At 35.4% G+C, this 15,189-nt stretch overlaps 1 protein-coding gene across 1 annotated transcript; it reads right to left on the bottom strand.

The window, feature by feature from the left end:
* Positions 1-13,517: 13,517 nt before the first annotated feature.
* LOC129081090 (galectin-3-like) lies at positions 13,518-14,426 on the bottom strand. Its single transcript, XM_054586628.1, has one exon. It carries the CDS (start codon positions 14,362-14,364, stop codon positions 13,882-13,884), a length of 483 nt encoding a protein of 160 aa, XP_054442603.1. The 5' UTR covers positions 14,365-14,426; the 3' UTR covers positions 13,518-13,881.
* Positions 14,427-15,189: the final 763 nt, after the last annotated feature.

Raw genomic sequence — 15,189 nt, 5'->3', positions numbered from 1 at the left:
CCATTTTCTTTCATATTGCCTTTTTCTTATCACACGCAGAAGTGATAGTGCATTACCCATTGAAATCAGGTGTGTTGGCTGCCTGTGGCACAACCCAGATCTCCCTTCTGAACAATGGATTTATTACTTAGGCTGCTGCAGTTCTGCCAGCTGATGGTCCTCAGCTGTCCGTCCTCTTCAGTTTTTGCCCATACAGAAAACTGTCTTGACAAATTCACATTCCTTTCCCAGGCCATCCCCACATCCAATAACTGATCAAGAGAGAGATGTAAGGCCTAGCCCCCTCCCAAATTCTAGATAAGGCTGATGGATCATCCAGCTCCAATTGTTAGAGTAGAATCAGCTGAGGAGTTTGATGAACCTGCATTGAACTCAGACTTCTCTTCACCCATTCCTCTCTCCTTGCCCTCACTTCCACAGGTTCGGATGCCTAAGGATCAAATGTTGTGCGCTCTGATCTCACTCTCAGAATTGGCTTCCCAGGGCATAAACCCCATGATATATGAAATTTCTTAAAAATACTTGTTATGTTATCTATATAACATATAACATATAATATATAACATATAACATATATAATGATGAATTCTAATACCATAATGCATTTAATACCTTTTTATTCCAGTAATCACAAGAAGTCCAAGATTCCAAAGGAAGTTTCCTTCACCATAATGTTTGTGCATTCCCTACAATTTTCATATCATTCACCCAATTTCAGCTCCTCAAATCTTTCTCCTGAGTTCATTGTAACTCATGGACTACTGGCAGCAGAATTCTCTACATTCTCATATTCCTTTCTGAACAGTTCCTTCAACTGATTTCTCTGACTAAAAGTCTGCTTCTCCTTTAGAGCATTTTTTGTTCTAGGGTTTTTCCCAAGGGTATCTGTTTTCTCTGCAGCATTCCTTATACCATAGATAATTTCCTTGTTAGTCTTCACCATTTATAAATGATTTTCCATATTATCTATCTTATCCCCCAGAGTTGAAACCTATGCTATGAAATTCTACACCTTGTCATCCTTCTTTGTGGCAGTCATAAAAATACTAGCTCCTTCCTTTTAATTATTCTAAAATATAAGCATCTGGTTTATTATTTCTCTCAAAAAAGCTAAAAGGGGCCAAACATAGTGACAGGAGATCAGATTTTGAGTGGCAAACACACAATGAAAAATACATGTAAATGTATTATAGAACTGTACTATTGAAACATAATTTTATTAACCAGGGTCATCCAATAATTTAATTTTAGAAAACTGCTGTCAAAATTTTGGTGATTTAAATATCCTTATAATTGATTCTTTCTATCTAATCTAACCTATCAAAAATCCAAAAATATAACAAAACTAAAACCACCAAATCAATAAATAGTATTTAGGAAGTGTTTCTTGTGCATATAAGAACAGTTCATGAACTGGGAGCTTTCAAATCTAAAACCGATATGAAGCTCAAGGGCATGGCATTACAGAATAGCTTACAAAAATGAGGAAACTAAACTTTTATAATGATTGGCTATTACAATAGAGGTTTTCAGAGAGCAGAGGACTGTGTAAAAGTGATTATGTTATATAATTATTTAGGAAGACAAGTTTCTTTTATGATTATTAATGGTATTTACAAGACATAACCTAAGTTTCACTTACGTTCATGAAATAAACTAGATTTAGTTTTGCTTACATAATTTAAATGGCTTTACATTCTCAGAGAATTTTCAAGTCCAGTACCTGTTTCGTATTTAATTTTAACAGCTCTTGTTTCTTGAACTTTCCAATGGTTTGTCTACAGCACTTCTCTGACGCCTGATCCCATTGTTAAACTGCAGAAATTTTCATTGCCAATAACTGTGCCCTTTCTGTTTCAAATGCTTTCTTTCCATTTTCTTCTGAAACTCTTTGTCTTTCTACCCATTCCCTGTGCTACCTCAGTTCCAGCAATTATGTGACCACATAGGAAACTCCATTGTATTGAACTAGCCAGGTTTTAATTTTTTTCTGTCACTCAATCACAACAGTTATGTTACAGGAGATTAGCATGACCCCAGTTAAATACATATATGAGATATGGTTTATATGACTACAAGAGATACAGGAATAGTAAAGTAATTCAGAATCGTAGTGATGTTGAGTACCTGCAATATAGAGCTGCTAGATTTTTCTCAGCATTAAACTAACTCCTTGAGTTGTTGGGTCATGGTGGTAAAAGAACAGTCAATGTCTAGGGGATCTGGCTGTTTTACTTAACAACAAGCACATTAGAGAATTATAAATTATGGCATTATTATGAAGTCTTACAAAAACAGGATTTGGTTCTGAATAAGACTCAAATATTTATTTTATATTTATTACTGCACACTTATGTGTATGCACATATATAACAAACATATGATAGATTTGGAGTAAAGAAGGCCTGACTATATCTGGTCATGAATCCTTTTATGTTGCTTAGAATTCTGGGTACAACATAACAGAAACAGTTCTGAATACGTTCTTAATTTCCAGACCCTCTGTCACCCCTCATACTTTCCTGGTTAAATTCCACTCTTTCTGACTCTCCATCCAGGCAACTAAACAATAGTGTATAAAATGACAAAACAATGCTGACTAGAATTTAAATTTGTGTCACCAAATATAGTGTTGTATGGCAAACGATTGTATCTCATTTCCTTAGATTATTTGTATTCTATATCATATTTTATACTTCATCCCTTTTCAAACTTCCAATACTCTGCTACATTTTAACTTTTGGTAATAATACCCACATATTCTTACTCCCATACATGCAAAGAAACCTGGTTTTTTACCCATATATTCTACTTCTCCTCCTATGTCCACTAAGTCCTACCTCATATGCAAAGTCTGTGCACCAAAAGTTATATAATCTCTTACCTAAATTATCAAATGCTTTCACTCTAAGAAATCATTCCATTTCTCATACAACACTCTGTAATGTCCCAGCATGTTCTTAAGTTCTCTTGTCTCTGTGTACCACTCTAGCTATCTCCCTTCCCACTTCTCCACTCTTTTTCAGAGAAAAAAAAATCACATTTATTATAATTGCTATCTCTACTTCCTTATATCTTGAAATCAAAATGTCGATCATTTCTTCCTTCATGTTTTACCATGTCTCCAGGGCACCACACATTCTGCCATAATTATAATGAAAATATATTTTTAAAGAGCCAAACTTTCTCACCTCTCTGCATTTCATTTCCTGATGTCTCCTTATGTTCTAACCTACACAATCTGGAGTATCCCAGGACTTAGTCATCTTCTCTCATCTATCTATGCTGTCAGGCTTATTGGAAGTAAGTTGTCACTTAACATCATTCATAGGTTCTTAGAAACTGCAACTTGAAGCAAAAAGAACATATAATTAAACCAATTTTACCTTAGGCTAATTGATAATAAACTGACCAATAACAAGAGAGGAGCCTTATAACCTCAGACAGACAAAAGAATCAGCTTTAACACAACCTAGCTGGTGAGGAGTGCAGTAGAGACTCAAGAAGGTGGGCAGGGTGCTCATGGGTGGCAGCACCAGAAGGATATTGAAATGGCCAGTTGGATCCCCCTGAGAAGAGCAGGGTCTAAAAGATAAGCAGGGTTCTCCAGCCTACAGCACCAGAGCCCAAAAAGTACACAGATAACAGCCAGCTGTGAAAAGCAGCAAGGTTGCTCTCTGACAGAGACTGGGGACTGGAAATGCAAAGAGCCTTTTACAGGCCCAAAGCATAAGTTTTTATTTGCAGCCATTTACCCTGGTCTTTGGCAAAGGCTGGGGCAGAGTGGGCTAGAGATGCCTGAGGAGAAACTGGGGAAGGAGGCTTTGGGGAGAGAACTAAGAGAGTAGCTAGTGGGATCCTGGTAGAGATTCCTCCCCTATAAGGCAGCAGCCATATTGCTCAGGCAGACCACTCCCCTGAGCAGCAATAGCTTGAGAGGACACAATAGCCCCACCTCAGGAGGGACTCTGTCCTGGCCCGATGGAGCTAGTGCCTGACAGCTGAGTACAAAGTGGCAGCAAAGGTAGTAAATCCCTGGCTAAAGGGGGTGCAGAGTGGTCTAGAGACACCTGAGGAGAGACTGGAGATGGAGGCTTTGGGGAGAGAACAGAATAGTTGGTGGGATCCCAGTGCTGATTCTTCCCCTATATAGCAGCAGCTATATGGCTTAGGCAGACCACACCCCTGAGTGGCAGTAGTGGGAGGACCCAGTAACTCCACCCCCAGGAGGGACTATACTCCACCCTGTGGTGTCTCTAAGCCAGCATGCTGAGTGCAGAGTGATTAGATTAACAGCTGAACGAGGCAGCCACAGACAGTAGATACTGGGAAGCCTCAAACAGACTGCCTAAGATCAGACAGGGTCAACATCTGACATCATTAGAGGCAGATCTAGAAAGAAAAAAACAGCAGTCTTCTGCCATAGAAGTTCACACCACAAAGTCAGGAAATCAAGGCAGATCAGTTTAAGAAGCAGAAGCAAAAAAGAAGATTTTCACAAATAATAGGAATACAAAGAACACCCCTCAATCTAAGGGAAAAGAGAAATCCTGACAAAGAGAAATGAATAAAATAGAGGCAAATAAACTATCATATATTGAATCCAAAACAATAGTTCTAAGGAAGCTCAGTGACCTCAGTGAGCTCAGAGAGAATTACCAAAAACTACAGGGAAACTATGAGGAACTTACTGCAAACTATATCAGCATGAAAAAGGACATAGAAACTCTCAATAAGAGACAAGAGGAAATGAAGAAGACAATTTCTGAATTGAAGAACACAGGAGAATGAATCAAAAGTAGTCTCAATGAAGCTGAGGACCGAATCAGCAAGCTGTAGGATAAGGTAGGAAAAAAGCTCCTAGGAAGAGCAAGAAAATGAAAAAAGACTCAAAAAGAATGAAGAGGCATTAAAGGAAATGCAGGACAACCTGAAACGCAATGATATCCATATAATAGAGATACCAGAAGGAGAAGAAGAAGAGAAAGGGATAGAGAAACTGTTTGAAAAAATAATGATGGAAAACTTCCCTAATTGAGGGAGAGAAAAAGTCACACAAGTACAAGAAGCACAGAGGGTCCCATTCAAGAGAAACCCAATGAGGTCCACTCCAAGACACATACTCATTAAAATGGCAAATATCAAAGACAAAGAGTATCCTAAAGGTAGCAAGGGAGAAAGAGGTAGTAACATATAAGAGAGCCCCAGTAAGGCTAGCAGCTGACTTCTCAACAGAAGCACTACAAGCCAGAAGGGAATGGCAACAAATATTCTAAATAATGAAAAGCAAAAACCTGCAACCAAGACTCTTCTACCCAACTAGGCTCTCAATTAAAATGGAAGGTGAAATAAAGAGTTTCCCAGAGAAAGGAAGGCTAAAAGAATACACCTCCACTAAACCAGCATTGTAACATATGCTAAACGTACTGCTTTAAGAAGATGAAGGAAAAGAGTCTATGAATACCGAGTTCTTTTCAAAATCACCAATATTTGATATTACCAATATTTGTAATACTTATTAATTTGATTGTGACTATGTTACTTTATTATTTGTTGAAACTAAACCTGTTTTTATATATTTCTTGTCTGTTTCTATTATTTTTTAAAAATGCTTTAAATGACGTTTTGGTATTTATCCATTTTTTGATTAAATGTTTGTAAATTTTTTTCCCTCAAAAAAACCCCCCCATTAATTCTTGTTTAGATGTGTCACAAATACTTTCCTATTCTATTACTTGTTCTTTAACTTTTTTTATATGTATATTACTGTATAGCCTTAAATGTTTAATATAGTCATATTGTCAATATTTTACTTTATAACTTGTGGTTTGAATATTTTACTTCAAGGTAAGAAAAAATATTAGTCTGTGTTTTCTCCAAAAACTCCTTAAGTTTTACATATTGATTTTTAACTCACCTGAATATTTTTTGTATAATGTGTGAAATAAGGCTCTATATTTGTTTTAGTTCAAGGAATAGTGGTCCATGTATCTTATTTGTTGAATAAGTCTTATTTTCCCCATTGATTTGAAATATCAGTTTAATTATGTATTATACTGATAGACAGACATATACATTTGTTTCCTGAATGCTCATTTTATTTCATTGATCTACTTCATTATTTCTGTGCTGGTGTCATGTTGTTTTAATTGCTGAGACTTTATAATGGATTTAATTTTTTTAATATTCTATAATGGATTTTGACATTTAAAAAGTTAAGTAAAATCAATCTGCATTAAAAAGAAGACAAAGAAAGAAAGAAAAGAAGAAAGAAAGAAAGAAAGAAAGAAAGAAAGAAAGAAAGAAAGAAAGAAAGAAAGAAAGAAAGAAAGAAAGAAAGAAAGAAAGAAAGAAAGAAAGAAAGAAAGAAAGGGAGGAAGAAAGAAAGGGAGGAAGGAAGGAAGGAAAAGAAAGAAAGTCCCACCTTTTGCAACAACATGGATGGAACAGGAGAATATTATGCAAAGTGAAATAAGCCAGTTGGTGAAAGAAAAATACCACATGATCTCATCTATAAGTGGAATCTATTCAACAAAATTAACTAATGAACAAAGTAAACCACAGGCAAGGAAACATAGAGCAGACTGAAAGTGACCAAAGGGAATGGGGAAGGAGGATAATGGTGGAAAAAAAAGAGAAGGGACTTGACAAAGAACATGTATGAATCACCCATGGACATGGACAAGAGAGTGGGAATTGACTGTGGGAGCAGGAGGTGGGGTAGGATGGGTGGAGGAGAGCAAAAGGCGAAAATCTGAGACAACTGTAATAGAATATACATGATTTAAATATAGAAAAATGACCAAACTTCTAAATAAAGACCCAAAATACTTCTAATATTAAATATTGAAAAAAGTGAGCTAACACATATATAAGAAAGATTAAGAAAAACAAGATAATTATTTTCCAACATGCTGATTTCGGTTCAGGTTTTTGGTAGCAAAGCTTCTCCCAGCAGTTCAGGGCACAAGGCAGGCAACCACCCCAGAGAATGTGCAAAACTGAAGTGCTGACTTCCATTCTCCTATAAGCAACAGAGCTGGTCTTTTTACTGCCTTATTCAATTTTAAGCAGAAAGATTGTTCCTTATTTGCTCTGGCTAAGTTTCTGGAATAATCTTTAATTTCTCATATGTTGCCTTTATTAAACAAGTAAATTATTTGAGTTTTATTTTTAAGATATTTGCAACTTTTGGCTGCTTATCATCTCCATCATTGTCTGACACCTATATTATTGGAATTGACTCATAAATGCTCCCTGTGGTAGAAATTTCACTTTTATAATTATTCACCACACAGCATCTGGGGTCATTAAAGAAAATTAAGTAAACAATTTACTATTTTATTAAATATGTCCCAATGTCATTCCATTATACTAAGAATGATATCTAACCATCAATGATAATACATAACTATCACTAATATCTAATTATCTCCAGTGTTTGCAAAGACTCTCCTGCATCATATCTTGTCATTCTCCTGTTTCACTGAGTTCCAGGGCACTGACTGGCCTTCTTACCAGCACTAGAAAGCACCACGCATCTCCCATTTCTTGGCCCTACTCCTGGCTAGTGTCTTTGCCTGGAATGTCTCCCTCCAAATGTCTTCAGGGTTATTTTTTCCTCCAGGGCTCTCTTGAAATACCCTTCTGAGCATTCTCCAAATATTGCACTGTTTCCACCCCTGGTGATTCTACCCTCATTTCACAGCTGTATTTTTTTCTATAGCACATACAGCCTGACACACATAAAATTGATTTTTTAAATTGTTGTCTGTTTCCTTTCTCTGAAATATAAACTATGGAAGACAGAAGTTGTTTTATGATTGGCTGTTTTATTCCCTTTCTGGTACCAGTGCCTGAAACAGTGCCTGACCCATAGTATTCACTCAGTGGTTATCATTGAATAAAGAGATATGCATTCATTTTTATGCTACTTGAGTAGAATATTCTTTAGATAAACTTCTTCCAATGAAAACATCTTGAAATATAAAGGCATTTGATAAAGCTGCAGAATTTACTCTATTGATGATTCTAAGTGAAACTATCATTCAACTTTTTGTTGTATGCCTTATATCACTATAGTTTCTCTAATAAAATACCAAAAATGCCTTTGTTAATGTGTGGACAAAGTTAACTTTTGGCCAGAAAGTTGGAAGATTCTTTGCATTATATTCATCACTATTACCTCAAGAATTTTTCAAGCTTTAGCTAATTTAATGCCAAGGTTACTTGGGTAATTTGCTGTCAGTGAGCAGCCCATAAGGGTCACCGACACTGCTGCAGAGATGAAATTCCAAACATAATGAACAAACATTTATTGAGAACCTACAATATGGCAGACATTGTGTTTAGACTTTACAAATGTCCATCAAGTAATTCCTGCAATAATTCTGCAAAGGTGGGTATGTACATCTTATTTACAGAAGATGATGCTTTGTAAAGGTATGCGACCTTTCTCATCAAAGTTCGGCTCTCAATATGAAATCTTTAATCTTTCTATAATTTCTCATTGAACTATGCAACTTTATGTATTAAAAACTCTATTTTGGCAAATTTACTATTGAGATCCCCTAACAAGTCAACTCTACTGATTTGTATGTCAAACTATTTATTTATGCAAATATGTTTATTTTGCAAATTCAAATCACCTTGCAATAGTTATACTAAAGTGACTTAATTGTTAATGTGTTCTTCCTCCAATTACCTGTTTTCTATAATATAAACATAAACGACATAAAACATTAGCATTATTTCTACTATTTAATTCACTTTAGTTATATTTTTTTGTATTTTAACACAGAAATTGGCAGGTCAAGCTTGCATTTGAAAAAAGGGTATTAGACATTTTAGAGTATTTGCAGTTCTTGAAAATGTCCAAAATCTATGATTTGGGGTAATTTCTAAATTCCTCTTATATTCTCATTTTATCTTTCACCATTTTAGATATAAGCATTATTCAAGTTGTTTCCCCCTTAACATTTTTTGGTTATTCTATTTCTAACAAATTAAACATATAATTTATTTTTTCTTCTTAATAACTTTAACCTCTCCAACTTCCTTTTAAAAATAATTTTGCTATGTTGATTGGTGTTGGCAAAACTTCCAAGTTGATATTAGCTACATATTCCATTAACATACTGTTTTCTCCATCTTCCACATCATTAAGTTGTTAAATAAGGGCAGTCTCATACTGATCCTTGTGGCACTCCTATATATGCAATGACATTTTGTTTATTATACTTCATTCAGTTTTATATCCATAAGGTTCTGCTTTAATCCAAGTCAATTTAAACTTTTTATTGCTATTCCATGACATTCTATGAAATACTTTATTTGCTTTTTTTAAGCAGATATATTCCATGTGCTTGACACTATTGCCTTCTCTCCAATGACTCTGTGCTAAAAGTAACCTGGATTTTTTTTTATTGTGGCTTTTTAAATCATGATTGCTTCAGTAGCAAAATCCCTGATATCTTTTCCTTACTACCTTTGTCTCTGATTAAGAATAAGAAAAATATTCCACTCAACTATGTCTTATCTGAGACCCCACATTTCCTTTTAAAATACAGTTTTCAATTCTATATCCCTTTGGAAAAAAAACAACATAATTTTTCATTGATAATTTCCTGAATACTGAAATATTTGTGATATCTAGGCTCATTGGTTCAAGTGTTATCATTTCATACTTTTATATTGGATTTATTGCTATTGTCCATAATTTCTTTAGTCTTTATTTTTAAATCAAATATTTGTTAATTTACCATCAAACTTACCTTTCATTATTAATTCTAAAAACTTAATGTTCATTTAAAATAAAGTTTTATGTAGATTTAACCATTTCAGTTAAGACTTGGTCAAATTTCTCTCTGATTTTAACCTATACACAGAGGTGTTCATTTGGAGACTGTATAAAATACATCATTTTACCATTTATCAAAATTTAAAGCCTTTTTACATTTGAATAATAGTAACAAAATATGTTTCTTCATTTTTAAAGAATTTAAAGTTATTTATTCAATATTATTATGAAAAATGTATTTTTTATCTCATAATGTTCATAGGATCATCTAGGATATTAAAAAGAACATATGAATTAATTGATAATAAATTTTATAAAATATGGTCATGATTAAACCCTTTTTTCTAACTTAAAAACTCATAAACTACAAAATATATTTGACGATTCACCATGCACTAATATATAATCTATAATGCTTCAAAAATTGTTCTGGTTACTGAGAATCCTTCAATGAGTGAGACAGAAGTTGACCTTTGACAGGACACAATAGTGTTGATTACTTATCAGAAAAGTATTAAGCAGAGAAGAATATGAATTAAACCCAGATTTTTATAAGGCAGGCCTTAAGGAAAATCAAGCCAATTTGACCAGTAGAAACTTGCAGTGGCTCAGAAGTTCAAGGTATAAAATAAGATAGGAAAATCAGTATTGTTTAGACTTATGTTTCTTCCCCTCCAACTTTCAAACTGCAATTTCCTCTATCCCCTCTCATAGGCACATATTCTCTGGAACACTTTTCTACTTGATTTCTCTAGAGGAAGCAAAAAATGGATGTGACACATGAATTGAAAAAAGCAGGAAAAATTCACCCTAAGAAACAGATAATTAAACTGTCCATTTTTGCTTGGCTTTCAAAATACCTGTACTTGCACCAAGAATTGCAGAATTTGGGAGGTTTATCCCAGGGAAAATTTAAGCTTCTCTAGGGAAAAGACCTCTATATACTGATTTATATGGATTGAACTGATGATATAAATAAATAACTGGTCATCATTTATAGATTGGTAAAACGACCAAACTGATGACAAGCCCTAAATATAGAATTGTAAGTAAGTAGATTTGAAAAGCCAATGGGGCACAGGTGAGGGAACTTTCCAGTAGTAAAGACAGAACAAAACACATGACAGAAAAGAGGAATTCTAATAAAAGAAAATAAGAGAAAGGATTGCTAGAAACTATGTTTTAAACTTATGTTATAGAAAATGTCCATATAGTGAAAGTACTAGGAGCTATTATAATATAGAGCAAGAAGGGCTCTTAATATATAAAATTAGGGAAGTGATAATGGCAGTATAAAAAAATAAACATTTAACAGAATCATAGCTGATACAAAGTTTAGAAGCCAAGGAATAAAAAAAGATGTTTCACAATAGGAACATACAAGACATGGTGGGAATTGTGGTCCCAGTCAGCCATATGGAGGGGGAAACCCATCAACGAATAAGCCACCAACAAGCAAAGCCAAAGTACAACAAGAAAGCCCACAAAAGTGGAATAAAGGGCAACCATAGACTATACAGATCAGGAGAACAAAGAGACAACATCACTGAATCCCACAAAACTCCTACAATAGAAGATCATGCCACAAAGACAGGCAGGCAAAACAGAGCAACTTGAGATGTAGGAACAAAGAAAAAGAGTTACCTCAAATGGGGAAACAAAGATCCTCTAGTCAAAAAGAAAGGAGGAATCCACAGAAAAAGTGCTAAATCAAATTGAGGCAAACAATCTATCAGACAAACAATAAAAAAGAAAATGGTTTTAATAGTGCCTAAGGAACTCAGTGACAACTACAAGGAACTTAGTGGAAACTACAGCAGCATGAAAAAAGAAATAGAAACCACGAACAAGAACCAGGAAGAAATGAAGACTACAATATCTTAAATGAAAAATACAACAGAAAGAATTACAAGCAATCTAGATGAAGCAGAAGAATGAATCAGCGAGCTGGATGGCAAGGTAGAATGAAATACTCAGGCAGAACAACAAAACTAAAAGATTAAAAAAATTGAGGATAGTTTAAGGTAATTTCAGGACAATGAAAAACATAAAAATATTTGCATCATAGGAATAGCAGAAAGAGAAGATGAGGGGCAAAGGATAGGAAACCTGTTTGAAAATATAAAGACAGAAAACCTCTCTAATTTGGTGAAGGAAAAAGTCACACAAGTTCAGGAAGCACAGAGGGTATCAAACAAGATGAACCCAAAGGGGCCTACTCCAAAACACATCATAATTAAAATGCAAAATTTTAATGATAGAGTCTTAAAGCCAGCAATGGAAAAAGCAACAAATAATGTATAAGGGAGGTCCAATAAGGCTATCAGCTGATTTCTCAATAGAAACACTATAATCTAGAAGGAATTGGCATGAAATATTCCAGGTAATGAAAACCATGAAACTACAACCAAGACTACTCTACCCAACAAGGCTATCATTTAAAATGGATGATGATATATAGACATTTCTAAACAAAAGAAGGCTAAAAGAGTATGTCTCCACAAAGCCAGCACTGCAAGAGATGATAAAGGGACTGTTACAAAAAGAAGAGACACAGAGAGAGAGGGAGGGAGGAAGAGAAAGAAACAGAGAGAGAGAGGGAGAGATAGAGAGAGAAACATAGGTAAGGAAAAAAGACCAATGACTAAGTATCTATCAATAATAACTTTAAATGTAAATTGATTAAATGTTCCAATCAAAAGACACAGGGTAGTTGAATGGATAAGAACACAAGACACATTTATATTCTATCTACAAGAGACCCATCTCAGAACAAAAGATATACACACATTGAAAGGGAAGGGATGGGAAAAATATTCCAAGCAAATGGACACAAAAAGAAAGCTGGGGCAGCAATATTTATATCAGACAAAACAGATTTCTAAATAAAAGCCATAAAAGGGGACAAAGAATGTTACTACATAATACTTAAAGACATAATCCAACAGGAAACTATAACCCTTGTAAACATATATGCACCTAACATATACAAGGAAAATATTGGAGGACTTTAAGAAAGATATTGATAACAATAGAGTCATCATAGGGGATTTTAACATTAACCCACTGTCAACAATGGATATATCCTCCAAACAAAAAAATCAACAAGGATATTGTGGCATAGAAGAATACTCTAGGTAAAATGGAATTAATTGATATATAAAGCATTTCACCCCAAAGAAGCAAAATAAACATTCTTTTCAAATGAACCTGGAGCATTTTCAAAGATAGACCACATGGTAGGACACACAGCAAGCTTCAACAAATTGAAGAAAATTGGAATCATACAAAGCATGCTTAGATTACAATGGATTGAAACTAGAAACTAACCTCAAGGGAAAGATTCAAAAACATTCAAATACATGGAAACTGAATAACATGTTATTAAATCATGAACGAGTCAACAATGAGATCAAGGAAGAAATCAAAAGTATCTGAAAACAAATGAAAATGAACACACAACAACCCAATACCTATTTGACACAGTGAAGATAGTCCTAAGAGGGAAGTTCATATCAACACAGGCCTACAAAAAGTAGATAGAAAAATCCCCAATAAACAACCTAACCCTACATCTAATCCTACAGCTATAGGAACAGCAACAAACAGCACCTAGAGCAAGTAGAAGGAAAAACATAATCAACATCAGGACAGAATTAAATGACATAGAGACTAAAAGAATAATTCAAAGGGTCAATATACCCAGGACTGGTTCTTTTTTTTTTTTTAACTTTTAGAATATTTATTAAATGGATGATTTATAAGAAAGACATTGAATAAAGGTAAAATTTTTCACTTGAAGTAAACGTGAAAGTTTTAAATGTGTAAAGTTTACATTCAATTTCATTTTAAAAAAGATCTGCCCCTTTGGATTATATCATGGAGTATGAAGCACTGGTGAGATCGACGTCACCAGAAATGTTCGCTGCGCTGATTTCCTTGAGATTTGTCATCCGGTGATTGTACTGCAACAAGTGAGCATCATTGACCGCAACCTTGAAGTGGTCAGATTCAACCAGTACTTGTATTTTGAATGGTTTACCACTTTCAAATGGAAAAACTGGCTGTCTTTCTTCCCGGCCTCAGCTACCATTCATCATTGAATTGCAAACAATGACTCTCTTATTGTCCTCATTGAAGCATGGGTTAAAGTGGAAGGCGATATCATTCCCTCTCTTGAAATTTAAAACAATTCCGTTTGCCTTGGACCTCACTGTGCCCATAATTGTTATCAGCATGCGAGGCATGACTCCTCCAGGGAAAGCCAGGTCGTGAGGCACAGTCAGTGGTCCCGTGGGGACACCAGTGGGGCCGGCACCAGGGTAGGCCCGGGGCCCACCTGGTTGTCCAGGGTAGGCTCCTGGTGCATTTGGCCCGGGATAAGCAGGTGTTGTAAAACCAGGGTAGGCGCTGGGTGGTGCCTGTCCGGGGTAGGCCCCAGGATAGGAAGCTCCTGGGTAGCCCCCTCCCCCAGCAGGCTGGTTTCCCCATGCACCAGGCCATCCTTGAGGGTTTGGGTTCCCAGAAGCAGGGAGGGCATCATTAAGTGAAAAGTTGTCCGCCATTTTCCTTATGCCTCGGCACTCGCTCTCTTGCTCAGGGTGTGGCTCCTGGCGAGGTCGTTTTGTCCCTCAGGACTGGTTCTTTGAAAATAGGAATTAAATTGACAAACCTTTAGCCAAACACATCAAGAAAAAAAGATAACCCAAATAAATAAAATCAGATATTAAAGAGAAGTTAAATGATACCACAGAAACACAAAGGATTCTAAGTAATTACAATGAACAACTATATGCCAAGAAACTGGACAACCTGGGGAAATGGACAAATTTTTAGAAACATAGAATCTTTCAAAATTGAATCAAGAAGAAACAGAAAGCCTGAAAAGACAAATTACAATGAGTGAAACTGAAGCATCAATTAAATAACTTCCATCACACAAAAGCCCCGGACTTGATGACTTTACAGGTAAATTTTAAGAAACTTTTAAGAAAAAACTAATTCCTATACATGTCAAATTGTTCCAAAAAACGTCAAGAAAAGGGAGGACTCCAAACTCTTTTTACAAGTTCAGCATCATCCTAATTCCAAAACCAGATAAATATACAACAAAGAAAGGAAACTTCAGTCCAAAACCTCTGATGAACATAAATGTTTTTTTATTATTGATTTTTTCAAATACATTTGTCTCTGCCTTCCCCCCACCACTTTCCCCTGCCCCCTCCCCCACCCTCCCTCAATCCTTCCCCTTTGGTTTTGTCCATGAGACCTTGCTACACATTCCCCGATCCTCCCCTTCCATTCCTGTTGCCCCGTCCCCCTCTCCCTCCTTCCCTCTTGTCTCTGTTGATTTCTTTTCCTTTCAGTGTTGCTGGTCTTATTTTCCTTGC

This window comes from Pteronotus mesoamericanus, unplaced genomic scaffold (assembly GCF_021234165.1).
Source record: "Pteronotus mesoamericanus isolate MK-2021 breed Mesoamerican mustached bat unplaced genomic scaffold, CSHL_Meso_final contig_94, whole genome shotgun sequence".
Taxonomy (NCBI): Eukaryota; Metazoa; Chordata; class Mammalia; order Chiroptera; family Mormoopidae; genus Pteronotus; species Pteronotus mesoamericanus.
This window is presented reverse-complemented; position numbering and strand designations above follow the sequence as displayed.